The sequence below is a fragment of the Hippocampus zosterae genome, chromosome 17, assembly GCF_025434085.1.
Source record: "Hippocampus zosterae strain Florida chromosome 17, ASM2543408v3, whole genome shotgun sequence".
NCBI lineage: Eukaryota > Metazoa > Chordata > Actinopteri > Syngnathiformes > Syngnathidae > Hippocampus > Hippocampus zosterae.
This window is the reverse complement of record NC_067467.1, coordinates 9868727-9894065: the sequence shown is the minus strand read 5'-3', so window position 1 is coordinate 9894065 and position 25339 is coordinate 9868727. Positions and strand designations below refer to the sequence as shown.

The following is a 25339-nucleotide window of genomic DNA, read 5'->3' as shown; positions in this document are numbered from 1 at the left end:
GTCAATACCTAATTTAATTAGTTTCAACTAGAGCTGTCAAACGATTAAAATATTTAATCTAATTCAAAATGCAACTGTCATAATTAACTCAAATGAACTAAAAAATTAATCGTGATTACTCACACATTTTTTTATCGTTTCTGAATTTCTTTTTACATTTTTTCCTATTTTTCCCCATTTTAATGCTCTCATCAGCTTGGAATCATGAATCAGTTTTCTATGTGCCAAATGCAAATATTTACTGAAATAACAATTTTAATTTTCAATTTTACATGATTTTTTCACTTGGAGCAGTTGTCCACATATAATCTCTCACACAATATTACTGTCCATCAACAACAGTGAAAAAAATCGGAACTATCATGATTTCAATCCAAACATGTACAGTACATTTCGGCAAATGTATGCAACTATGGTTTGAAACTTGTTGACTGTGTTTCTAACAAAATGATGTCACGTGACAACTTTTTGATGAGAAAATCGTTCATTCATTTTTAAAAAATTACCTTATTCGTCTTCGTCTAAATTATAATCCCGTTCACTCACAAAATCACGTACATGCAAATTAAATCCCATTTCCAATCTTACGTCCCTTGACAACGTTTTGGTCGGCATCGGGTGGGGCGAACGGAAACAAATGAAACTTGTTGTTATATTTGCTCAGCATTTGTTTGTTTTTTTTTCATGTAAAGCATTACATTTATTATTTTTTTTTATTATTAGAATGTATTGTTTTGAAAAAAGTAAAACATCAAAATAAGAACACGCGGGTCGGTTTTCATGACGTCACGGTCACGACCCGCCCCCTGCAGGCTTTCAAGGACGCGTTCTAATGTCTTCGGGGCGAGCTGCAAGCATGCAGACGTCGAAACTGCGGTTGTCCGCCTTGGCGACGCTCTTGGCGGCGGCGTGCTTCTGTAGCTCGCGGGCGGAGGTGATTGACGACGTGTTGGGGAGCCTCTCCAAGGGCGCCGCCTTCCTGGAGCGCCAGCACCAGCACATCAACTTGGACGGCGTGGTGGGCTTCCTCATGCTGCAGGGTGCGTGGGGGGCTGCATGGGGCGTCCGCGGCCGCGTCAGCGTGTTGTGGCGCAGTGTCTGTCCCCCTGCACACGGCAAGCAGCTTGGTGTTGCAATCACACCGGCTGACAAAGCCATTTTGACATAAAGTTCATTTTGCATTTCTGATCAGAGTAGCTGTTTTCTCGCGGCCTTCATTAATATTGCAGATCTGATTCCCGTAAATTGCTAATTGAATTAAAAAAAATCACATTATTTATTTAGAATTGCACTTCCTCCCATAATATTACAAATATCTTGATGCATAAATGTAACTTTTACAATTTGTACCTTTTCTGCAGATGCTACCTGTAAAATAATTTTCTCGTGTTCTTCTCTTATAGTTACACTTTATTCATGGGAAATGTAACTTTTTTTTAACCGTCCAATTTTTCCCATAATATTCTTACACTTACACTTGTAGTGTAATTCAAATGTTATCCTGGTATATTTTTGTGTATCTTTTTCTCACATGTGCGTTTGACTACATGTTAGCTGAGCTGAAGGAGGCGGTGCGGACGTGGCCTCACTCTGACCCGGTCAGCTGGGCTCAGAGGACAGCGGCCGTGGAGCTGGTCAAGCGTCTGGACAGCAGCTTTGACAACGCGGTTGCCGCTCTGCGCCACAACGATCCCAAGTACTACCAAGGTAGCCTCGCTATTTTTATTTTTATTTTTTTGTGATAAAATGGCCTCTTTACCTTTTTGAAATGTCTTTTTCGGTTTATGTTACAGTTTGTTGTCCTGTTCAAATATAATAAAAATAAATCTGTGTACAATGGGTAAGTGAGAGTGAAGATCATTGCTCCACAGGTTGTAAGTAAATTGTCATAATGTGGCTCCCTCTAGTGGTAGGCCAAAGAATCACTGAATTAAAGGTTGAAACTCCACTGTTCCAGTGATATTATTTAGTCCAGTACAATCCATTTAATTCATTCAATGCCAAGGAAATTACAAAAAATATAAACATATGCGGTGCATAGTAAGTGAGTCTTTATTTAAGCGCAATTGTTTTTCTATATTTAAGGAGTATTCGTGTTCAAAGTGTGGCTAATGTTGTGTCTTACAATAATATCAAATCAACTTTTTCAGCGCAAAACCTGCGCCTCATTTTGATGAACACGTAGTCCCACTACACAACTGTATTTGAACGCTGGTAGTACATGGACATCGAAATCTTTTGTGACATGGTACTTGGTGTAAAACTTTGGCAGAATTAAGATCAAACCAAACGGTTTCACTAAAAGTGCTCCAGGTGAGGCTCAAACTCACATCCTCGGCATGACTACGGGTTACTGTCTTATAAGTACCGCGCGCTAACCGATTGCGCCACTGGAGCCTGGATGCCAAATGTTTTTTTGTGTCTGAAGGTTACGGTCAGGTTCAAACTTTTAGAAGCATAAGGACTAAGTCAAGCACAGGTTCAGTCTGTTGTGGTTTTTGCCCCGAGATTATTTGAAATTTACATCTGCACTCTTTGTCGTCCCGCAGAGTTCGAGCCGCTTCTTTCATGGAAGTTCTGGCAGGTTCGGCAGGAGCGCAGCAGCACCGACGCCAGCCTGGTGTACGCCGCCACCACCGCCAGCGAGTGCTACGATGAGCAGCTCAGCGACAAGTGTCTCACGCTACTGCTCGGAACCTGGTGGGGACTGGCCACTCATATTGTGTGTACTCAAGTACAAGGATAAGTACTTGAGTAAAAACAAAAAGTACTGATTCAACTTCTGTAGTGAAGTTGAAGTACAGACTGAAATGTTTTATGAAAAACTGTCCATCTTATTCCTACCGCAAATTTGTTTTCAAAATGTAAAAAAAAAAAAAGATTTTTTTTTTCTGCTCTAACTTCTACATTTTTGGAGCGATTTAAACTGGTCTAACTTGAAACTTTTGAGCTTAACCCTTCTGCAAATATTTTTGAAAATTTCAAGATCAAACACAACATTTAAGATTGTCTTGTTTTTCCTCTTCTGATTCCTATATTTTTTTTGACCGGTTCAAACCAATTCAACTTTAAACTATTAGGGTTATCCCAACCACAATTTTTTTAAATTTCAAAATAAAAGCCAAATATTGCATTTTTTATGCTCTAATTTATACACTTTTTGACCAATTCAAATCATTCCAACTAGTAACTGTTCATCTTATTCCGCCAACTTTCCCACACCCCCAAATTTCAAAATAAAGCAAACATTTTTTTGAAGGATAAGATAGGAAAACCTTTATTTGTCTCACAATGGAGTTTAACCATTCCAACTTTAAACTGCTCAGCTTGTCCCTTTTGCAAATGTTTCTTTGAACTAAGTGAAATAGTAAGATTTTTTTTAACCGATGCATGATCAAAAAATTACAAATTGATTCATATAAATTACAAAATTATACTTAGAATTTTTCCCCTGCACTGTAGGAAACAGAAGGGAACGCCGTGCATCGTGACCAAGCCGTGTCGCGACACCATGACCCAATTCGGTTGTCCGCACTACTCGCTGTCCCACCAGCTGCTCTACTTCATCATTGGGAAATTGGTGAGGAAGACAATGGGGCCCGTCGCCTCGCCGTCGAGGGCCTAAAGTGTCGTTTGTATGTGTCAGAAAGGGTGCTCCAACCTGCTGAAGGGCGACACGCGAGCGTCCCGCGCCAACATGACCGAGCGCAGCTACCAGAAGATCTTCTGCTCCAACATGATGAAGACCAACCAGGACATCGTCGCCGACGGGCTCAGCCAGCAGTCAGCCGACATCTTCATCGAGAACAGTCAGTGAAAATCCTCGCAGTAAAAGGATGGACAAAAGCAGCTCTTGGACAGTCAATGAATCGATCTGAGGTTGGATGCGATGGCCCCATTTGGTCAAATTCAAGGGTGCCCAAATCGGATCCTTTAAGAGCCCCTACGTGGCCTGTTTTCGGCGTTTCCCCCTTCCGACAAACCTGATTCAAATGATCATCATGACCATGAAATCAGTTTTTCTTGTAATGTTTTGAGTTTTTTCCCCTCCAAATAAGTAAATATACTTATTTAAAATAAATAAATGTACTTATTTAGCTCTGAATCAGAAACGAATCTCAAAGGGCTTCACAGGCCCACTGTGGACAAATATGAACATCCCCTGATCTAAAGCCCCAACCGCCCCGCAACGTTGTCCTCTTTAAAATGTTCACTTTATACCTCTTAAAATAAAAACATCATTGTCAAAACCTTTTTTGAAAGAAGAAAATCACAAAAAAATCTTGCAAAAGTACATTTTTTTTAGTTTATAAAATTATCCTTATTCTCTGAAAAAGAAAATTTGTATAAAATTAATTTTAGGGGAAAATAGACTATTTATTCCTAGAAAAAATATTTAAAAAGCAATTTTTTTCAGAAAATATTAGCACTTTTCATCATTTTTTATTATGTGGCCTGGATACTCTAACGGCACTCACACGGCAATTCTGAAATGGGCGGTCCGGTGTTCGAGTGGTTAGCGCGTCAGCCTCAGAGTGCAGAGGTGCCTGGTTCGATTCCTGCCTTCCTGTGTGGAGTTTGCATGTTCCCGGTGCCTGCGTGGGTTTTCTCCGGGTACTCCGGTTTCCTCCCACATTCCAAAAACATGCGTGGCAGGTTGATGGAACACTCAAAAATTTTCCCTGCGAGTGTGAGCGCAGTTGTTTATTTGTCTACGTGTGCCCTGCGATTGGCTGTCTACCAGTTCAGGGTGTACCTTGCTTAATGCCCGAAGATGGCTGGGAGAGGCTCCAGCATGGCTGCAACCCTCACGAGGATAAGCCGATTTAGAAATGGATGGATAATTCTGAAATCCAGACCCATCACAGCCAGTTTCACTTCTGGAAGAACGAGCCCGTCAGTTTGGGGATAAACAGAAGACAACATCCCGAGTGACCTTTGACCCCCAACCAACCGCAAACCTCCCGTATTTGCTTTTGTGTGTGTGGTCTTGCAGTCCTCATCTGCGGATTGGCTGGCTTCTCCGACTTCTACAAAGCCGATTGGCTGCAGCACATCCTGCGGCTGCAGGACGTCGAGCTCGGCTGCTTCGGGCGCGACCGTAAGTCTGGAACTGATTGTGTGCCTCATCGAGTGGTGACCGCTGAAGGTGTGGCGAGTCTTTACGTACGTGAACGTGAGCTGTGTTTCCGCCGTCGCCGTCAGGCAGCATCATCTCGCAGTGGATCGGAGATGAGCTGCTGGAGCAACTGCAGCCTCATCACCGCGTCAAGAGGAGGGAGAAGATCCTTCCCGGTGGGTTCACACCTCACGGCGGGAGATTGTTAATTCACTGAGATATTGTTGGCATCGGGTCCCATGCGGGTGGGCGGTACCATCCTGGTCAAACCACACAAAACTGTTTTTGACTGTCAGTAAATTTGTATTTATTATAAGAACAACAACTGATCTGGAGTTGTTGCTAATCAGGTTTGCCATTTCCAAGTATTACTGTAAAAAAAATAAAATAGCAAGGAAGCCAAAACAGTATTGGTACCAGGTCAGTAACCAGGTTTAAAAAAAAAAAAAGGAAGCAATGAAGGTCCACGAACCAGTCCTGGTTCAGTCCAAGAACAGACGAGAACAAGTCAAGAACTATGTCAGAAAAAAAGCAGTGAACAATCAGTCAATAACATGGTGATAAACAAAAACAAACAACAGAAAACAGTCAAATCCCAAGTTAACAATCAGTCCTGCACGAGTCTAAGAAGAGACGAGAACCAGGAACAAGTCAACAATCAACAAACAGGCCAACTCGTTTTGAATTTGGTTTTGACTTGTACCAGTTCTTGACTTGGTTTTTACTTTTCAGTGTAGTTCTTGACTGGTTGTGGATTTGGGTGATGACCAATTCTTCACTTGTACTTCAGTTTTTTGACATGGCTCTTGACTTTGTGTTTTGTTGGTGACATAGTTCTTGACTGGTTCTTAACTTGTCCTACCTGACGATTTTTTGACCGATTCTTTTTTTCTGGTTTTTAACTTGGCGTTTCACTATTTTCCGACGTCATTCCGGACTTGTTCACGATTTATTTTGTCCACGCAAATCTCGACATTTGTCGTCACTCGTTGCATCCCATACTGCGTCTTTCTTGTCTCAAGATGGCTGCTCCAGTCACATGACAGCGGTGGCGGTTGGCGCCCTGGGAGGATATTTAAACTTCTACCTGACGGAGCAGGACATAACCAAGAGGCCCCTTTCCTGATCGCCTGATCCCACAGCACGCCTGAAACGGAAGCTTTCTTCCTGCCCGCCTGCTTTTTCTCTCCGGGAAATCTCAGACTATAAATCCATTAGGGTGGCAACAAATCTACATTTAAGGTTGAGAAAGTCCCTCAGTGTCACGTAGAACTCCACCAAGGCCCTTTTTCATCGATACCTTTTTACCCTTTGTGTTCTTTGTGAACTGTCCTGCTAACAGACAAACAAAAAAGTGATATAAATAACATCTAGTGAGATGAACTGAGACGACGAAGCTGCCTGTATTATTTCCATGTCAATTATTATGTATCGTATGTGAAGCATTATACTGTATATTGAAGTATTTAAGGCTTTTTGTGTACATGAGGCAACGGTGTGTGTCGAACGAAACACTCCATCCATCCCATATAAAAGGTCCACTTCAAGAGTGTGCGGTGTGGTCTTTGGTTGTGTCGTGGTTACTCGTTCCAGCTGGTGACTTTGTAAAAGAGGGCCTTGAGTAGCCGAGCCTCGTAGGTGACCGTGTTTTTGCCCATTTGGACTCGAGACTCCTCCAGCGGCTGCTCGATGATGGCGGGCACTTCCCTTCCGTACTCTGACAGCACAAAAAAAACCACAACATTTTGAATTGGTCACAAGAGGTTTACGTTTGACATTTTGATGATGAGTGAGTAACAGTGGTGGATGCTGGTCTGTCAAGGAGGGGAAGCTCAATTTCGGCCTACATCATAAAATGTGTCCGTATATTTATACGTGAATTCTACTCTCCGTTCCTTTTCAAGAAAATGATCTGTGACCCTGTCATACCAACAATGCGTCTTTTCCAGGGTCTTAACTGTGGTGATATAAGTCAGTCTGCGAACACAAGCAACTGCATTAAAACACACCAGAAATAAATTATTAATCTGTCGCTAGTCGTTTTCAACAAAGAGTGTCGCCAAGATTATTAGAAGAAGTCTCCAGTCCGACTCAGAACAGAATGAGAATTGAAAAGTGCTCCCACGGACATCAACACCAAAAGATCGGTGCTTGGCTCATTTCGCTGTCAATCAAAAAGAGATTCAGCCTCAGACGGATCATCCAATCATCATGCAGAAAAGCTCAGCGTCCGGGCCAGCCCATCAACGGCCACTGTCCATAGACTCCCAGAGACGCTGAGGGTCCTATGGGTGGGACTCGTCTTGTTTCAATGCATTGGGACAATCTACACTGAGCTCTGTAGACCAGGGGTGTCCAAACTTTTTGCCAAGGGGGCCAGATTTTATGTGGTAAAATGTCGGGGGGCCGACCTTGGCTGACATTCTTTACATTGAACAACAATATTGTTCAACAAATTTTAGTAAGCCAGTCTGTTTCACATTTCCATTTTTATTTTAATTTCAACAATCTTAAGAATTTCTTTTGGTTCATTTGAAACGGGTATATCACATGCAACTGCTTATTCACTTGACTTTTTCTTAAACAGAAGTCTCCTGAGTGCAAATTGATTGATTTGAAACATAAAATGTATCACCACTACTTTTCAATAGTCACAAAACCTTTGACTCGAACAACAGGGAAATGAACAAGCAATACACATATCCACAACTGCAAGGATCATTTGAAATATGACATATCAGTCAATATAAACACGGAGTGATGTCTTGTTAACTCGTGAGTGATGCCCTCTAGTCTCTAAATGCTATTACTCATTTAGTGAATGCTATTACTCATTTAGCCACTAGAGGGAAGCAGTACTCTATGAAACATCACTCACCAGTCTACGAGACCTCAGTCAATGCAACACGTGTTCCATTGCGCCCAACCTGCGGGCCAGACGGCACTGATTTTATGACAGGGGCCGAGGGCCGGATGAAATTCGACCGCGGGCCGGATTTGGCCCGCGGGCCGGACTTTGGACATGCCTGCTGTAGACGCTCAGCGTCCACACAGTTTAAAGCACAGTGAAGCTGTGGGAATGAATGAGAAGAGAGTCGCGTCTTAACCAGTAATAAGAAGCTGATTTAGAAAAGTTGAGCGCGTTGTAGCGCATATTTAGTCAATGACATGTACACAATTGTATGTACACGCAAATATTTGATCACTTATTTCTTGACATTTTAGGGGAAGATGAGCTTCCCTTGCAGTCTTAGAGCAATCGCCTCTGGTGAGTAAATCATTTTGTAAAGTTTTACTTTTGATGCCGTTTTACAGCGTCATGCTGATAAGGGTGTCACAGTGACTGGTTCTTGACTTTGATTTTTGACTTGGATCTTGATTTACTTTGCACTGATTCTTGACTTGGTTTCTGACACATTTCTTGACTCTTTCCAGACCGGTTCTTGATATACTTGATCTACTTAAATTGATGGCTGTAATGCTTTGGTGCAGAAAGACCGCGTGGGTATGTGTGTGTGTGTGTGTGTGTGCGTGCCTTGGAGCATCACCTTCACAGTTCTCCAAGAACTGAATGCACTCTTGGACCATCACCCCCTTCAGTGTGATGATGTGCTTGGACATGTTCTCCAGCAGAGACAGGAAGCAGCGCTTGGCGTAGAACCACGTGTCCGTCCCCAACTTCACAACACACACACATACACCTGGTATGAGATTCAACAAACAAAGTTAGCCTGAAGCTGTTCATCAACAGCAATTACCTTCTTGTTGTAAGGCTCCAAGCTCTTGATGACGCGAGAGATACCAAAATCGTAGTTGCCTTTGGTGCAGTACAATGTGCTGAAGACAAATAAATAAATAAATAAACAAACAAACAAACAAATAAATAAATAAATAAATCCATGTACGTACACAAAAATATAATTTTTTTCTGGATTATTGAGAAGTGTACAAGTTACCCGATGACCAGGTTGACGATGCACAAGTGAAAGAATTTCTTGTCGGGGTCGTCGTAGGAAATCTGCTCCTCCTCCTTCTCGATCTTCCTCATCAGCTCCTCAGCCTGGAAGACATTTTTAGTCACGCTATAGAGAATGTTTTATTTTTTTCCATAGGCGAATCGCTACTTGAGTTACCTCTTCATTCTGACTGGTGATGATGTAGGACACGCACAAGTTGGCCAGGACCACAGCGCTCACGTTCAAGATCTACAGCAACATGACATAGCAATGACTGCAGAACATTTTGACTTTCAAACCACATTTTAGACATCACAGATCCCTTCTTGATAAGTTAAAGATGTTGAAATTAGAGTAATACTTTGCTGGCATTCTGCTTTTCATCCCTTAATGAAATCATCAAACACGAATCCCCAATTTACACCATAAAAGCTCTGAACTTTTCTCAAGAGATTTTTTTTTTTTGCAACATGTTCATCATGACAAACTGCCTCAATGTTGTCAATTCAAAGAGTCAATGGCGATACGCAACGACTCATTTGCTCATTTTGAGCATTCGTTTATAAAGCAGCACTGCAAAGAAAAGCACACCCAAAAAGAAAAGTTTCACGCATAGAAAAAACAAACCAAAAAAAACATCACAGCAAAGTTGCTTTTCTCTATTTTTACCGGCGGTTTGAATATGCACGAGCACTCCTGCACGCTACACTGTTCCACCTGCGCACAAAGGTCAACCGTCAACTGAGCTCATCCTGCTTTTTAATCACAAGCTTCGCTCTGCCCCGGCGGCGCCACTCACGTTGTTGTAGTGCTTCTTGACGATGGGCTCGTAGAAGCTGACGGCCTCCTTGTACTTGTTCTGCATGAAGAGCACGTGGGCCACGTTCAGCCTCCACGTGTCGTCCTCGTTGCACACCTCCATGGACTTGTGGAAGATCTTCTCCACCATGGCAAAGTTCTCACGGTTCCAGTAGATTTTGGCTTGGGCCATCAGGACCACGATATACCTGTGTGCAAGAACAACATGACAAGGTTGGGAGGTTGTGACCGACGGGTTTGGGGCGCCGTCTTCCGCATGCGACGTGGACGCTGGTATGAGTGATAACTGATGAATGGCACAATATAAATCAGCAATTCGATACAATATGTAGTCACATGTGTGTTTTGTGTGTGTCGTGAGTGTTCTCACTTCTCCTGCATGGTGTCGTACTCCTGGAGGGCTTTCTTCTGCCCGTCGTCGTCTCGAGCCGTCTTGGCCTCCTGCAGCTGCAGACATTCAGCAAACACATCAAACTAAGTCTCATACATACACACACACACACACACATATATTGTGTAATGTAATTTAAAATTTCAATCCAAAATGTAACGGCCCTGATTAGTCAAGTTCAACATTCGCTTTATTGATATCTGGCGCCATCTAGCGTCGTGAATGGGTATAATGTCTAGACCCCGAATATAAGCGGACCCTCCACTTATTTCAATGCAAACAACACCGTCTTATATTCGGGCCAATACGTTATTCCCTGTACTGTATACAGTTCCACACGCATGAATAAAACATTGATTTAAATAAATTGAAGAGGTAAAGCAAGAAGACGATCCTCCGTCTTCACCAGGAGACGAACATGCTGCATACTCTGGCCTTGAGACGGTTAACATTTGAGCTTTTGAAATGTCGCCCTGATATTTTTTTGTAATTGTTATGTTAGTTAATACATCGAGGATGGTGAATATGAAGCCAGACTAAGAATGAGAGTCATTATTGGACTGCATGCATGCGCGTTGGCCCTTCTGATTCAGAAAAATGGTCACCCCCGTTTTTCGCCGACAACAGTAATAAAGACAAAAGAGAGGCGGAGAAGGTGTCCTTATGGGGCATGATGGAATAATAACAATAATTAAAAATAACAAAAAAGGAGGTAGGCAACCTGCTTGGCCAGCTTGCGCAGCTTCTCAGTCATTTTGCCAATCATGTCGTCAAATTTTCTGAAGGCCTAAACGCACACAAACACAAATACGTGTTTTCATGATGAAACAAGATCAAGAACGACAAAACCTGCCTGTTATCGTACCTCCTCAGGTGCTGTCTGGCATGTCAGCAAGGCGTCGAGAAACTCATACTCATACTGAAAAACAAGCAAAAGCACACTTAAGTTCTGGTCCACGACAAAAAGAACACAAGAGGACATAATAAAAAAATACACTAGATCTCACCGGAGAGAGCAATTTGTAGGTGAGGTGTGCGTTTTCGGCCAGGACGTCGGCTGCCAGATCAAAATACTGTCAAGAAACGAGAGCCAAATTGTATCCGTCTGTACTTGGAAAACAGGACTTGTGTGGCATGGTGTGGCAGGTGATACCTCATGTTTGCAGTAGAGCAGCAGCAGGTTGCCAAAAGTGACGGGCGGGAAGGACGGCTGCTGAAGCAGGAAGGCCAACTTCTCAAAGCCCTGAGACGGCTTGCTGTCCATGTTGAGAAGGGCTTGGTTGTGCAGCGTCACCGTGTCCAGCTCCTGCGTGGAACGCCATTGCAACGAACACACTTAGATTTTCCTTTCCGTGGTCATTTGTCTTCAGACTTCTGCAAAATATGCATCATGGCACGCTCATATTTAAGCCAACTGAACTCGGGGAGCACATGTGTGCATTTGTGTTGTGGAGGGTGCTGATTATCATTAACAACTGATGAGAGGAGTGATTACGCTCATTGTCTGGCACGTACAGTCAATGTGGCACCCTGGGCAAGATTCTTGTATGGCGCCCCCATCTGGCAGTTGATTAAAATACACTTTATACTTTTTTAAAAAAGCTATCCGTCCATTTTCTACCGCTTATCCGGGGTCGGGTCGTGGGCGCAGCAGCTTTAGCAGGGAAGCCCAGACTTCCCTCTCCCCAGCCACTTCTTCCCACGGAATCCCGAGGCGTTCCCAGGCCAGCTGGGTGACAAAGTCTCTCCAGCGTGTTCCGGGTCGTCCCCGGGGCCTCCTGCCGGTGGGACATGCCCTGAACACCTCACTAGGGAGGCCTCCAGGAGGCATCTTAATCAGATGCCTGAGCCACCTCATCTGGCTCCTCTTGACGTGGAGGAGAAACGGCTCGACTCTGAGTCCCTTCCGGATGACCGAGCTTCTCACCTTATCTCTAAGGGAGAGCCAGGACACCCTGCGGAGAAAACTCATTTCGGCCGCTTGTGTCCAGGATCTCGTACTTTCGGTCACGACTCAATTAAAAAAAAATGTTAACCATAAATCACTAAAAAAAAGACGATCAGAATTTTGCAATCAACATATTTAAGTGTTGTGATTGAATACTGCAAGTGCGTACCAACCATGTGCACTCTTAAAATGTATTATTCTGTGTTTTATGGCGTGGTCATGTTTTTTTTTCTCACAGTAATCAACAATTGTGTTGAAGTTATTGTATGACACATTATGAGTAGAATTTACGTTATTGCAGTCAGCATAGATTTTATAACAAATGCCACTAGATGGAGAATCAAGGCAAGGGACATTGATGGCAGGCATCCATGTCAATACTCACACGGACACACACACTCAGTTACCTCCTCTGTTCTCGGCGGCATGTCCGTCAAAGCATCCTGAGCTCCTTTCACTGCAAATGAATATTAAAAAAATATATAAATCCATCAGATCTATCGAGAAATGAAAGGCTATTGTGCGTGCAAGACGGCTTCCATCTGTCAATCAAAGCTTCATCCATGTGTGTGGATGTGATTGATGTCGTGTCATCTGATGCTCGCGGGTGTCTTACAGTTCTTCAGCTGATACTCGATGGCAGCCTTGAGGTTGAAGGCCTCCACCAGGGCAGTCTGATGTAGCACCAGCGTGTTGCCCACGCTGCGCACGTCAATGCCCTCCGTCGTCAGGCCCACGCTCAGCTCTGCCGCATGGTGGAGGTGAATGCACAAAAAAAGGTTATCATCTCGACACCAAACAATGGCTCGTAAACCGCAGTTTTTGAGAACCACCGCCACAAACTATGACCAAAAAATATATATATACATTTCACAACCAACCATGACCTTGCACTGAAGAGCGTGGTCATAATAATGATACATTGATGGGGTTTCACTATTTAACAAGGCCATAGCCTTATGGCCCTTTGATAAAGGTTTGACACCGCTGCTCTTGTCAGACACGTAGCTGCAGGCAGGCTTGGTTACCTGGATGCTCTCGGATGCCTCGCTCAATGATTTCCCCGATGTATTTGAGGGCCTGTGCGTAGTTGCTGAGTCTGTAGTAGCAGAGAGCGATGTTGTATGACAGCGCTAGCACAAAGAACAACAAAAAAAAAAGATCAACGACTTTTTTGAGCTTATGAGTGACTTATGATCTGAGTGTGTTTGTCTGCTTACCAGGCACATCTCCCAGCACCTGCATTGCTGACGTGAACTTCTTGCAGGCATCCTCGTATTTGGCATCCTGGTAGAGCAAGCAGCCCATGTTGTGCACGTAGTCGGTGTCCTCCGGGGGAAGTTGCTCAACAAGGCACTGCACACACAGCAATAATATCTTATCAGTTAGAAATATGATCGGACAGCAGTAATAAACCTTCGGTAAGGTTCACGTTACCTTGGCAGCAGAGTGATTCTCTTCAAAGTATTTAATGGAGGCTTGTAGTTTGATCATCTGTGGAGAAGGAGGAAGACTGACGATTTGGAAAAAAAACACTGAAATGTCAGCTGTGTTGCTTTTCTTCTTCTATTTGATGTATTCACGGAACAGCACATTTATCTGTGTGAGGGCTATCGAGGAAGTGCGCGTACCTTGGTGTGGCTGCTTGGCGTGTCCAGGGCGAACGAGGCCTTGGTGGCCTCAGCGTAGGCGCCCGCCTTGTACAGGCTCTGGGCGTAGTACACCCGATAGTCCTCCACCTCGGGGTGCAGCTGCGTAAGCTGTTCGTAGCACTCGGCCGCGCCACTGAAGTCCTGAACATGGTAGTAGCAGAAGCCAAGAAGGGACAACGCTGCCCGGGACTGGGGGAGGGGGGGGGGGCAAAACAATAACCACACAGAAACAATTTTAAGAACTCTGACGTTTGAACTTATCAAACCAATTTTCAAAACAACTTGTCTTCATTAGGGTCGGATGAGCCACAGCCTATCCCAGAAGAATTTGTGGCCGGAGAGGGTACACACTCGATAAGAAAAACTTGTATTCTTTGGCATTTGACTCAGCATGACTTAGATTTGTTCTTGGTTTTGCTGTTCGGTGCTTTCTACCGGCTTTGTTACCGATTTGCTTGACTGTTTGTTGTTTAATATGTTACATGCTCCATGTAGAACACTTTGTATGCAGCGATGGCTGTTTGAAAGTGCTCTATAAATACAGTTGAGTTGAGAAATCTAAAACACAATGAATGAACCTGACCTGCATGTTTTGGGAATGCGAGGAAGTCGAAATAACTGGCGTAAACCCACACAAGCACTGAGAGAAAAGAGGCCAGCAACCAGGTTTCAAGCCCAAACCTCAGAGGTTTGAAGCAGATGTGCCAACGATGAGCCCACAATAGATTTTTATTTTACGTTTAATTTTTTTAGCCTAACACCCAAGACTTTCATTGACTTCATTGGCTCATTTCGATGAGGCGTCCACTTACCCGAGTGTGCTTTTGAAGTTGGCTGTTGAGGATGTGAATGGCCTCAACATACTGGCTGTCCTTAATCTGCAAAACAAATCAAATCTCGTTAATCCTCGAGGCTACACATATGGTTATCATTTTATTATTAACCGACATATCGGTATTGAGCTAACCGACAAATTTTACTTCGTGCATAAAACTGGTCTCTTCTTCGTGTGTTCGTGAGCAAGGTTAATATCTTATCGCCACTTACCTACAACAACATCATTCACTTCAATGTTCAGGAGTGAACATAAACGTTTCGGAAAAAGGATGGATTGATGTCAAGCTATCGGGCTAACTCTGTCACATAAGCTTCGTGTTCTTACCAGTTTATAGATTGTAGCAGTGTACTCCCCGTCTTTTATCGTCATCATGATGCCAAAGTGGTAGTTTTCACGGCTTCAAATGAGCCAAAAGCGGATAAATTCACGAAAACCAATCAGCGCTAGCCAGCCAGTTAGCTCGTTAGCAGCAGCGTTAGCAAGCGGACTTGTGTTACCTAGCAACCTCCCAGACCGGAAGTCACAGTTTGAACGGACATTAATGACGACCAATCATCTTTGAGGATGCTGCAACTGCTGTTTAAGCACAAGTATCAAGTACAACTGTATTGTGTGAAACATACAGCACATTTAGCACATTTCATCTGAGCTAACGCACAGATGAAATTTCCTACCTCTTAAACAGACAACAGACAACAAGAGGAGCCGCTGCGGGTGCCCGCATCTACTCTTTACTTGGTCCCTGATAATGTAGTAGTGCACTCCTTCGAGTTGTGTAAGGTAAAATTGTGTGGATGTACTGTAGGTGTAAGTGGTTGTTCGTCTCTATATGTGCCCCACGACGGGCTGGCGACCAGTTCATGGTCTTCCTTCCACCCGAAGTCACCCAGGATAGGCTCCTGTATGAGAAGCTGTGAAATTGGATGGATGGATCTTCTCTAATTGCCTCTTATCACATACCGGTACTGTTTAATAGAACCTTTTTAAAATGTATTTGCACTTATGTTTACCATGCTTAAAACACACACACACACACACACACACACACACACACACACACACAAACAAAGGAATCATGTTTTTTTCCATTTTCGTCATTTTCGGAAAGATGTCCAAGAAAAAAGAAAAAGAAAAAAAAGCAAGCCAGAGGGGCTGGAGCTGCACCTCTATGCCAAACCACACTGTCAGCCTAAAAAATTATGTCTGGAACTTGTGTGTGTGTATGAGAGAGTGTGTTTTTGACATTAAGTCTGCAGAAGGGTGTGTTCTTGTTTTCTTTCACTGAGCACTGCCCGGTGTTAAACGTGTCGAGAAGCAGACGACAAACGGTCCTAAGGTGACACGCTTGTGCAGCAGGTATGTGCACACACACATACATTTATTAGTTATTAGTAACAGTAGTTGGTTGGTTAGTATTTATTTAGTTGTAGAAATTTAACTTGATGATCGTATAGGGACATTTTGTACTTGTATGCTGGAATAGTGTACAGTACGGCATGCGTGATTCATTTGGTGGTCTCAAAATAATAGCTATTGCTTTTAAACGAATCAAGCATTTGACATCTTTTAACGCTCATTAAAAACGTGAAAGTCAAGATTATGGCAATGTTTTCAAACGGTATCATTATTTTCAAATTCCTTCGACAAAAGTATGGAACCTTCAGTATTCTCGGCCAACTGGACTTGGCAGACAGAAGGTGTGATTTAGACGTTCAAGGGTGAAATGAAACATATGTGCGATGAAATCATGTGAGACTTTTTAGTCAAGCGTGAATTCATCATTTAGAATGCATTTTAAAAGTATAACCTGAAAGATTTTAAAAAAACGGTTGAAACGCAAACATGAACATGATCGTGATCAGGCTTCTGCAGAGCTCAAGTTGATGAGCTGATCATTTGAATCGGGTGTGCTGGAGGAGGGTACCGGATTTAGTCCAGCTTTGAGAAGGAAAGTATGTGACGTGTACATGTTGCTGCATCCAGCAGATGGTGTCCTCACAGAGTGTTTGTGCAGGTTGTGGTGCTGATGATGTCCCAAAAGTCAAGCTTGGCAGTGGTGGTGTTGCTGGCCGTCGCCGCGGCAACCGTGACGGCGCAGAGGCGGCGCGCGCAGACGGCCAATGCGGATGAGTGGAACTACCGGGATGGCTGTGAGCACACAGATTTGCCTCTCTTCTGTTTATCCACATCAGAGTGATAATGGGGGCAAAGGCAGAGGTGACGACAAACATTGACGGCACATTGAACGGGAACACTTGAAAACAAACTCAACAAAAGTACAAAAGATACAGAAGTCAATGTGAGCATTGTATATATGAATCCCAAAACATAAGCAGTTGAGAGTCAAATAAATAGCAGCCGGTGAGTGACATCAAAATATAAATGAGGTCTATACTATATTGGCTACTCGATTGCACACGCAGAAAGTCGCAGTAATCAACTGTACATGAATCAATAAAGACATTGCGTACAGGCTATGGAGTTATGTGGGTTGCACGTGTCCATCCTAATGCTATTCTAGTTTCATGTTGTGATCTATTCTCACCGCTCGACCGTCTGGTCTCAGCCGACAGGGTCAGCATGAGGGGCGTGGCCAACCTGACGCAGATCCTGGACAACTGGCGCTTTGACATCCTCAACCAGATGAAGGGACTCCTGCAAAACGACCACCAGTCCCTGTTGCCTGATTACGCCAGGTATCAGCGCAACCCGGCCCAACAATATTTGAATACAACAGCTCACACAGTACAGGGGAATGTTGCTTACCAGCCAAAGAGTCCCCGCAGGAATGCATTCCTTCCTCGGGCTTGAAAATATACATGGAGGGAGCGCAGAGTACAATTTGGAGTTTGGAAATATGACACAAATAAAAGAACATCTGGTGTTTCCTGCTTCTCACCACAGTTTGGTTTGGAGGGCGGGACGTTATGACACTCCAGTAGTTAAAATGATAGGTTATTGCTTCCTTTTTCATGCTTTTATTCACCCAAATTGATGCTTTTCCCCCCTCTTGCCGTCACATAAAGCACACATTTCAATTGGGTTGTCTTTCCAAACAAAATGTACCATTGAGACCAATCCTATTGCGAAGGCAGCTGGTTAGCAGCTAGCGCGAGACGCCAACATAGCAGGCAACGTTGTGTCAAACATAACGAGTGCCCAAATCCCATTCAAAGTCCTTTGTTCACAAAAAGTGTTATTAACCCAACCTCTGTCAGAAACCAACCAAAATAAATGTAGAGTACTCAGCCGAAATCGAGTGAACATGTCCCGCAAGCTAAGTGCTAGTAGCAGCAAGCAGAGAGTAGAAACCTAGCAAAATAAATACAGCTCGTAGTAATAGTTAGTAGTAATCCTCATGTTAAAATAGAACAATACTACATAGATTGTTACCGCTATAATCCACAGGACTCACTGGTCATAAAATATCAAAAATCAAAGTCCTTTCACTCACAAAAGTTGATTCGTACCAACTCCAGCAAGCTAACGGCTAACTGCGCTAAACCTAACTTAACAGGGTAAACGCTTGCGCTCAGTCATCCACTGACCGCATGCTCACACAAGATCTGACTCAAAAGTCCTTTGTTCGCAAAATTTTGACATGTCCTGCCTCCGTTTAGGATCCAGCCTCTGTCCGAGGCCTTGGGTGATCTCTACAAGGAGTTCAATGCCCTTAAAGCTCACCTGGGCGAGCTGATGGAGAAGTTTACCGCAATGGAGACCTTCATGGATGAGGTGAAGGCCAGCAGGGGAAGTGGCCAGGCCCAGACACAGGCCCAGGGCCAAACCTCATCAGTCCCTGTGCCGAGGCAGACCGGCAGGCGGGTGATGAAGAAGAAAACCACCCCTGCGGCCACCACATCCTAAGGATGACCATGATCATGTTTTCACGCTTGCTTTGCTTTTTATGCAATAATCTCGTAGAAAACAAAACTGAAATTTTTTATCTTGGCGTGTCAAAACGTGTATTTTTTCCTGCAACAAATGAGCGATGAGAAGCTGAAGCTATCGAGTAACCAGGGAGGATTTTGTCCACTTCTGGAAACATTTGAATCAGTACACTTTAAGGGATTTTATTTTGCCGCTGCGGCTCAGCCCAACATGCTGAACCGCATCCAAGTCAGATTGTTGGGATGTGCTTGGCTCCGCTTTGCGTTTTGTTTGCTGCTGCATCACGCACACATAAACACACGCACACATGCGCTCCAGTTAACAAATAAACTCAATATTTGCATCAACATGACAATGTTGCTTCATTAAAAACAGGATTGATTTGATAAGACTGACTGGTTACATCTGAAGTTGAAGTATAGCACTGAGATTGCAATGGTCCTGCATTTAATGACTGCCCAATGACTGGTGCTACGTCAAATGATGGACACAGACGATGACCATCTACGTGCCCTCTGTGACCCTCGCTGGTCATCTCCTGCACGGAGTGAGATTGAGAGCAAGTGCAGATTACATACTGTTACAGTGAGTTGCTAGGGTTAATAGGATTACTCATGTTTTACCCCACAAGACTCTGATGTCACACCAAGTGAGTCACAGCTCACAAAACCAAAAATAGCTTTGAACATTTTTGGGAGGGGTTGGCTAAAACCATTGGCACCTTGCAAGGATATGAAAAGTATAAAAAAAAGCAAAGTCTTGACTTGGTCTCAAGTCCTCAAAATCTTCGTATTGATCTCAATTTCTTTAAGTATCGTGACTTGGTCCTCAAGGTCTTCAGTCTTCATTCTGGCATGGTCTCAAGTCCTTAAAATCTTGATCTTGACTTGGTTTCAAAATCCAGGTCAAGACCAAGACTTTGAGGACTTGAGACCTTGTAGAGACCAAGACTTTAAAACCTTTCCATCATGTTGTGGACGTAAAACCAAGCCAAAACCAAGAATGTTATGATTTGTTAAGATCAAAATTTCAAGGACGTGAGACCAAGCCAACACCAAATTCTGTGAACCAAGGCTTTGAGTACTTGAGATCAAGCAGAGAAAAATACTTTCAGAACGTGAGAATAAGTTAAAGCCATGACCTTGACGACTTAAAACGAAACCAAGATGTTTCGGACTTGGAACAACTCACAACCAAAACCCAGACTTTGACGTCGCAAAGCCGTCGCCAAGATTTGACCCTTACATTTAGAATATTGAGGCTGATGTGCTAACCACTAGCACACCGTGTTGCCTGTTTTCCCAGTCATTTAGGATTAAAAACACAATAAATATCAAATAGTCTCCTGTGAGTCGTGTAGCAAAAATGCAAGTCAGGTTGAGCCAAGCAGCGAATCCCTCACATGAATGGAGGAGTCTGTCAGGTGCAAGAGTCAAGGAAAACATTTCTTCCACGTTTGATTCATGGTCCTGCAGCAGCCTCGGCGGCCACTCGCATTTCACACATTTTAGTGTCACGGGGTCATGGGATCAATAATGAATTTCATGCCTTGTGGCGTCAGCACCACGGCCCACAAAATATCCTCTCATGGTCTTCCTTTTATGATCTGGGCCGTCACCAAGATTTGGGACTTCACGCCTCATCTGCCAGTGCCAGTGCAAAGGACGATTAGGGGCACAAGGTGCCATGGACTCTTTAAGGACCAGGACACAGAACAGTTCGGAAAAAATATTATTCGTTATTAATAAAAAAATCCAGTGAACCTTGTTTAACGTGGGGGATACGTTCTGACTCACTCATAATATAAAGACCATATAAATTCTGGGGGGGAAATATAGTGGAACTCCCCAGTTAGCAGGAGATAGGATCTCTCTCATGAGGTACATGCTGGTACAGGACCAAAAAAGCAGGGAGGCAGGAAAAACAGGGTGTACTGAACTAAATATATTCATTAAAACACTGACAGTGGCAAAATGGAAAAACTAAATCAATAACACAAACCAAGTCCTGTAAACCCCAATAAACCAAAGTAACAAACCAACAAAAGCCCAGAACATGACAGTCTCAGCCTGAAAGCAAATAGCAAAAATGTGCCAAAAATTCACACCCCCTGACACACTCAGAGAGGTTGTCCGTCTTCCAAGAAATGGATATGGATAATAAAGGAAAATCCATTAGAGGCAGATGTCCTTTTTGCCACATTGGAGATCAGATGTGAACCGTCAGGTAGCGGGGTCTCTGACTCGCATCACATCTCAGCTAAAAATGAAACACCTCGGTGGATGGTGTTAAACTTGCATATTATTTATGAGGCGAGCGCCAGAGGTGGTAGAAGTACTGGACTCGGACTCAGACTTCCACGTGAGACTTTCAAGGAAGGCTGAGCCTTTCACAGTAGGATCACAAGCCAAAGCTTAGTGTTTGAAATGAGGGTTTCAAGACTGTGCTACAGTTTCAGGGCAGGGTTCGGGTTTCATATGAGGTTTTCAAAGTAGGCTTCTAAATACAAATCTGGGTTTTAAGACCGAGTTTGAGTTTCAAGTATAGTTCTTTCAAGTTTGGGCTTCAGACAAGTGTTTAGGATACCGAGCTAGGCTTCCAATTTTTAAAGTTGGTCAAAGTTAGCGTCTCAATTTAGGGTTTTAAGTCTGCTATGGTTTAAATGGGGTTTTTGGGACAAGGTTAGAGGTTCAAACAAGGGTGTGGGGTTCAAATTAGGGCTCTGAGCCAAATTTCGGATTTAATATTAGGGTTTAAAAATCTGGATTATAGTTTCAATTTGGGGATCTAAGACAAAGTTAAGGTTTCCGAGTAGGGTTTCAAGACAGGATTATTATTTCAAATTAAGGTTTCAAGCCTATATTACAGTTTTAAAGGTTTTCAAGCCAGGGTCAGTGATTCAAAATCAGGTTATCATTGCAAAGTTGGGTATCAAGTCCAATTTTCAAATTGATGGGTAGGGTTTCAAATTAAGGCTGCAAACCAATTTTAAGGTTTCACGGTAAGATTCCAAAACAGGATTAGCGTTTCAAGTGGTATCAGGTTTAAATGAGGGTTTTAAAATAAAATGAGGTTCTATTTGGGGTTAAGGTTTAACATCAGGATCGTGGCTTCGGGTTAGGGTTTGAAGTCATGGGTAGGGTGGTAAATAGTTTCAAGCTTGTGTTCATGTTTGAAAGGAGAATTGCTGAATATTTCTGGATCTCAGAGAACGTTTTTGTCCTTCTGTCAGTTTGTCCTTGCTGTTGACAGACAGCGTGCGACCCATTGGCACCACTGAGGCGTCTGCAAACGCGTCTGTTAAATGTCAGCAGGACAGAGAACATCACCAGCGCCACACTAATGAGTCACCTTTTTTTTTGGTTGGCCTCATCTTCACCTCCTCTCGTCATCTTGTCCTTCGGCCATTTTAGTCGCAGCTCGAATGCTGCTTTTTCCCAGCTGCTCTACGACGGGAGGGTCTCCGAATGTAAGGCCGTGTGGGGCTGGGTCACTTCGATTCGAGGCGCTGACAGCGAGATGAAGGAAGGATTACGCCATTGCCTGACTCGAGTTGTTGTTGGCCCACTACAAGACTGTAAAGAGCACAAAAAGCATCCAGGGAGCCCAAGGTGATCGTGAACACAAAGAAAGAGCATTCTAGTTGATTGACACCCACTTGTTCAAACTGAAAAAAGAGAATTAATTGCACTTTGTGTATTTTAAACAACCACATAGTGTTGCCTAGTTACCTTCATGCGAACACAAAATGCAAACATGTCCACAGCCAGTATAACAACACTCACAGGCATAATATTTACTGAGTCATTAATGTAGTCATGAAATTCTTCTTTTGTGCCTGTTTACCTATTTTATAGTGACCTCCGGTGGCCAAGGTATGTACAACAGAAGGAGTTGGATATGTGTGACTCAAGCAAGTGTTGGCGCGTTTGTGCAGGCAGAAGGTGACCTCGCCACGGCGTCGGTGTATTTTCGCCGCGATGAGGAGATTGCATCATTTCGGGAACGAGTCAGCACGCTTCCATCAGAAGCGTGGCCAGCTGACACTTTGACTCGGCGGGAAAAAATATTGACACGAGGGGATGGCCTTCAGCTTTGGATGAAACATGCAGTCAGCAAGAATTCAAAACAAAACAAAAAAAAAAGAGAGAGATGCTTGATGTCCTGAAGGACAATGTCAGCTTGGATTGCTGGGGACAGTGGCGGGGATGGTAGCCTGACACATTTGTGCAAAGCAAGAAGTGGCGCCATGTCGAAACAATCAGGCCGAAGCAGAAATAAGCCATAAAAAGTTTTATAAGCAGGCGGCGCGGCTTGCTTATGCTAAAATGAAGTAGTAAGTCTCCGCTGACAGGGCTCATTTAGCGTTTATATGCAGCACATGCGCACCAAGGACTCCAATTCACTTTCTGGTTTGCATAGAATCAGACTCCGTTTCACACTCCATGTGAGTCAGGCGAAGAATCAAGTTTTAGAATCTGAATCTCATGTATTATCGGTGTAAGGTAATGTACCATCAGAATAAAATTCCAAATCAGATTTTGAATCAAAACTTGATTCAGAATCAGAATCACCTTGCGGACAAGGGCAAAAGCTACAGAAAATGGATAGTCGAATTTTAGAATCCGAATCAGGTTTAGAAACAGAATCGGTTCTACAGTCAGAATGAATTTTGGAATCTTCTTTAAGGTCTTCCAGGCTCAGTACAAACTTGAGACAATCAATCCCACAATCCAAACATACAATAGTTTTTCGTTCCACCTCAAGTTGCGAGCTTTTAGCGCTTGCTACGGGAAATTTCACGGTCAAGTTCCGACAGTGTGAATAGGAAGCAGCGAAAGGGTCCGTAACCTACAAGAGAAAGTCAATCAGGTCTTTTCGTGGGGAGCTCATCCCTGTCGCCTTTCGTATTTCGTCATCACGCCAACGAGCAACTCGTGTGTGTTTGTCTTTTCCAACGGGTGTTTGTTGAGGTCTGTGTGCGCACGCGTGCGTGTGTGTCATTGATCTCGTGCGCATCGCTGTCCTAATTTGATAAATTCTGCCCCCGCTGGCCTTGTGCGGATTAATTTGAAACAAGGTGAGCGGAGGAAGGGAAGAGGAAGAAGAGGAGGAAGAAAAGGAGGACAGTCTCGCCTTCCTCAAGGACGCCAAAAGCGTCCTGGCAAATTAGCATATTTGTGGACCAATTCTTTCATTTTCTTTTTTTGTTTTGTTTTCACATGATTTTTTTTCTCCCCAGATGTACTTTCATTTTTTCATGGAATATATATATCGGGAATGTTTGTCAGTGTTTTTCTTGGGGGGGAAGGGGTAATCAATTTATATACACGTATGTTTTTTTTAATTTCCTAAACTTGCCCCATCCTGGTCTAGTCTACAGCGCTCTCACATTGACATTCAATCAATCGTTTGCCTGAATGTGTCCTGACGTTGATTTGGCGACCAGTCTGTCGGCTGAACTATCCAGATTGGACCTGTTTATCTTGTCCAAGGAGAGATATTTACTCAGACAGACTGAAGCGGTTGCGATTGGGTGAGGAGAGCAGGGGGTTGGGGGTGTCACTCGAAAGTGCTTGCCAGGGGCCTGACTGAAAGGGTGCAGCAGGTGTGCTCCACATTCGCCACCTGAGAGGTCGCTCATTTGCAGCCAGATCGAAACAGCTGTGAAATTTAAAATGGCCACCAGAGGGATTTTGTTGTCTCTCCGAGGCTGTCGTGGACTTTTGCCGGAGACCAATCTGTCAAGTCAATGAAGCGCCTTGTGAAGACATGCCAGCTGTTGGGAAGTCAGCGTATGGGGAAGGTAACACATTGGGAAATCCTATGAGGACAATTTTTTTGGGGGGGGGGCAAAGCACTACCCTAATTCTCAATCAAATATTAAATAATCTGTTTCAAAAATTCAATCGCTTTCACAAAAGGATCTGATTCTGAATCTGACCCCCAAAAAGGTATATTGTAATTGGAAAACTATTTGTGATTCTAAATCTGTTTCTGAAATGGATTGTAAATCTGATCCAAATTCTAAAACGGATTCTTACCCCAAAAAAAACATCTGATTTGAAACCTGATTCTCAGATGAATTCTGATTTGAAAATTAAGTGTCAAAGCGATTCTGGTTTGCAAATTATAATTCAAATATTGATTCTACAAGCCTTTCATCTTGAGCATTTCATTGCTCCAAACAAACCCAAACCTTGGTTTCTTCTTGAAATTCGCGCTCACTGGTTCACATGTATTTTTTTGTTGTTGTTAAAACTTTCACAGTTGCAGTTAAACAGACTTTGGCTTTCACCTGAACAATTTGTGTCCCCGTCTACTTCTGAAAGGACGCCTTCAACACATACACCTAAATCCTGTGACTCAGTGTCAACCCTCGGATGAGAATTAATCCCACTTGATGTCACACTTGACTTTTTACTCCCTAGGTGGAGTCTAGCCTGGCAGCTTCTCTATACACATTGTGGACAACAAAGAATACAGGTGCCCACTAACAATGCCAACAACAATAACAATGAAAAACCACCATTAAACAAACCCGATTGCCTCTCGGTGGAGCTTATATGAGGTAGAGAACATTTAGGTGCACATTTTCACCCACACATTTACGTACATTCATCCTGAGGAGGACATTTGCATACATATGTTATCGGGTCTTGATAAACAACATTGGAGCTGCCTGCCTGGACGCCTGCTTACAAAACCAAAGACAACTGAGCGTA

The 25339-nt window shown here is 43.4% G+C and overlaps 3 protein-coding genes and 1 non-coding gene across 5 annotated transcripts; 2 read left to right on the top strand and 2 right to left on the bottom strand.

Moving 5' to 3' along the window:
- Positions 1-784: 784 nt before the first annotated feature.
- c17h16orf89 (chromosome 17 C16orf89 homolog) lies at positions 785-6666 on the top strand. Its single transcript, XM_052048734.1, has 8 exons — positions 785-1040; positions 1555-1707; positions 2550-2700; positions 3463-3580; positions 3647-3809; positions 4997-5101; positions 5206-5295; positions 6142-6666. Exons 1-8 carry the CDS (start codon positions 833-835, stop codon positions 6243-6245), a joined length of 1092 nt encoding a protein of 363 aa, XP_051904694.1. The 5' UTR covers positions 785-832; the 3' UTR covers positions 6246-6666.
- On the bottom strand, positions 2306-2397 carry trnai-uau (transfer RNA isoleucine (anticodon UAU)). Its single transcript is given in 2 exon segments — positions 2306-2341; positions 2360-2397. It is a non-coding gene; the product is annotated as a tRNA-Ile (tRNA).
- flr (fleer) lies at positions 5402-15296 on the bottom strand. Of its 2 annotated transcripts, XM_052048712.1 has the most exons (20): positions 15048-15296; positions 14698-14763; positions 13865-14074; positions 13671-13727; positions 13454-13589; positions 13262-13366; positions 12850-12978; positions 12641-12690; positions 11439-11591; positions 11293-11358; positions 11151-11204; positions 11007-11072; positions 10265-10341; positions 9875-10082; positions 9745-9792; positions 9253-9324; positions 9076-9179; positions 8878-8956; positions 8668-8797; positions 6389-6836 (listed from the first exon to the last, which is right to left on the bottom strand). In XM_052048712.1, the coding sequence occupies exons 1-20, from the start codon at positions 15093-15095 to the stop codon at positions 6700-6702; spliced, it is 1995 nt and encodes a 664-aa protein (XP_051904672.1). In that variant the 5' UTR covers positions 15096-15296; the 3' UTR covers positions 6389-6699. The 2 variants fall into 2 exon arrangements, with proteins under 2 accessions (XP_051904673.1, XP_051904672.1); XM_052048713.1 differs by lacking the exon at positions 9745-9792 and having other exon boundaries at positions 5402-6836; positions 15048-15294.
- A 619-nt stretch (positions 15297-15915) lies between these two features.
- Positions 15916-18961, top strand: si:ch211-76l23.4 (uncharacterized). The gene is made up of 4 exons (XM_052048278.1): positions 15916-16079; positions 16738-16873; positions 17290-17419; positions 18344-18961. Exons 2-4 carry the CDS (start codon positions 16750-16752, stop codon positions 18588-18590), a joined length of 501 nt encoding a protein of 166 aa, XP_051904238.1. The 5' UTR covers positions 15916-16079; positions 16738-16749; the 3' UTR covers positions 18591-18961.
- The last annotated feature ends 6378 nt before the right edge of the window (positions 18962-25339 follow it).

Bases quoted from the DNA above. Each gene is read 5' to 3' on its own strand.
- c17h16orf89 (XM_052048734.1), top strand. From the start codon at position 833: ATGTCTTCGGGGCGAGCTGCAAGCATGCAGACGTCGAAACTGCGGTTG. The intron at 2,701-3,462 runs GTGGGGACTGGC...CCTGCACTGTAG, and splicing joins ACGCTACTGCTCGGAACCTG to GAAACAGAAGGGAACGCCGT. The intron at 3,810-4,996 runs GTCAGTGAAAAT...GTGGTCTTGCAG, and splicing joins CGACATCTTCATCGAGAACA to TCCTCATCTGCGGATTGGCT.
- flr (XM_052048712.1), bottom strand. From the start codon at position 15,095: ATGATGACGATAAAAGACGGGGAGTACACTGCTACAATCTATAAACTG. The intron at 13,728-13,864 runs GTACGCGCACTT...CCTTCTCCACAG, and splicing joins CGCCAAGCAGCCACACCAAG to ATGATCAAACTACAAGCCTC. The intron at 13,367-13,453 runs GTAAGCAGACAA...TCTTTGTGCTAG, and splicing joins GGTGCTGGGAGATGTGCCTG to CGCTGTCATACAACATCGCT.
- si:ch211-76l23.4 (XM_052048278.1), top strand. From the start codon at position 16,750: ATGATGTCCCAAAAGTCAAGCTTGGCAGTGGTGGTGTTGCTGGCCGTC. The intron at 16,874-17,289 runs GTGAGCACACAG...GTCTGGTCTCAG, and splicing joins GTGGAACTACCGGGATGGCT to CCGACAGGGTCAGCATGAGG. The intron at 17,420-18,343 runs GTATCAGCGCAA...GCCTCCGTTTAG, and splicing joins CTGTTGCCTGATTACGCCAG to GATCCAGCCTCTGTCCGAGG.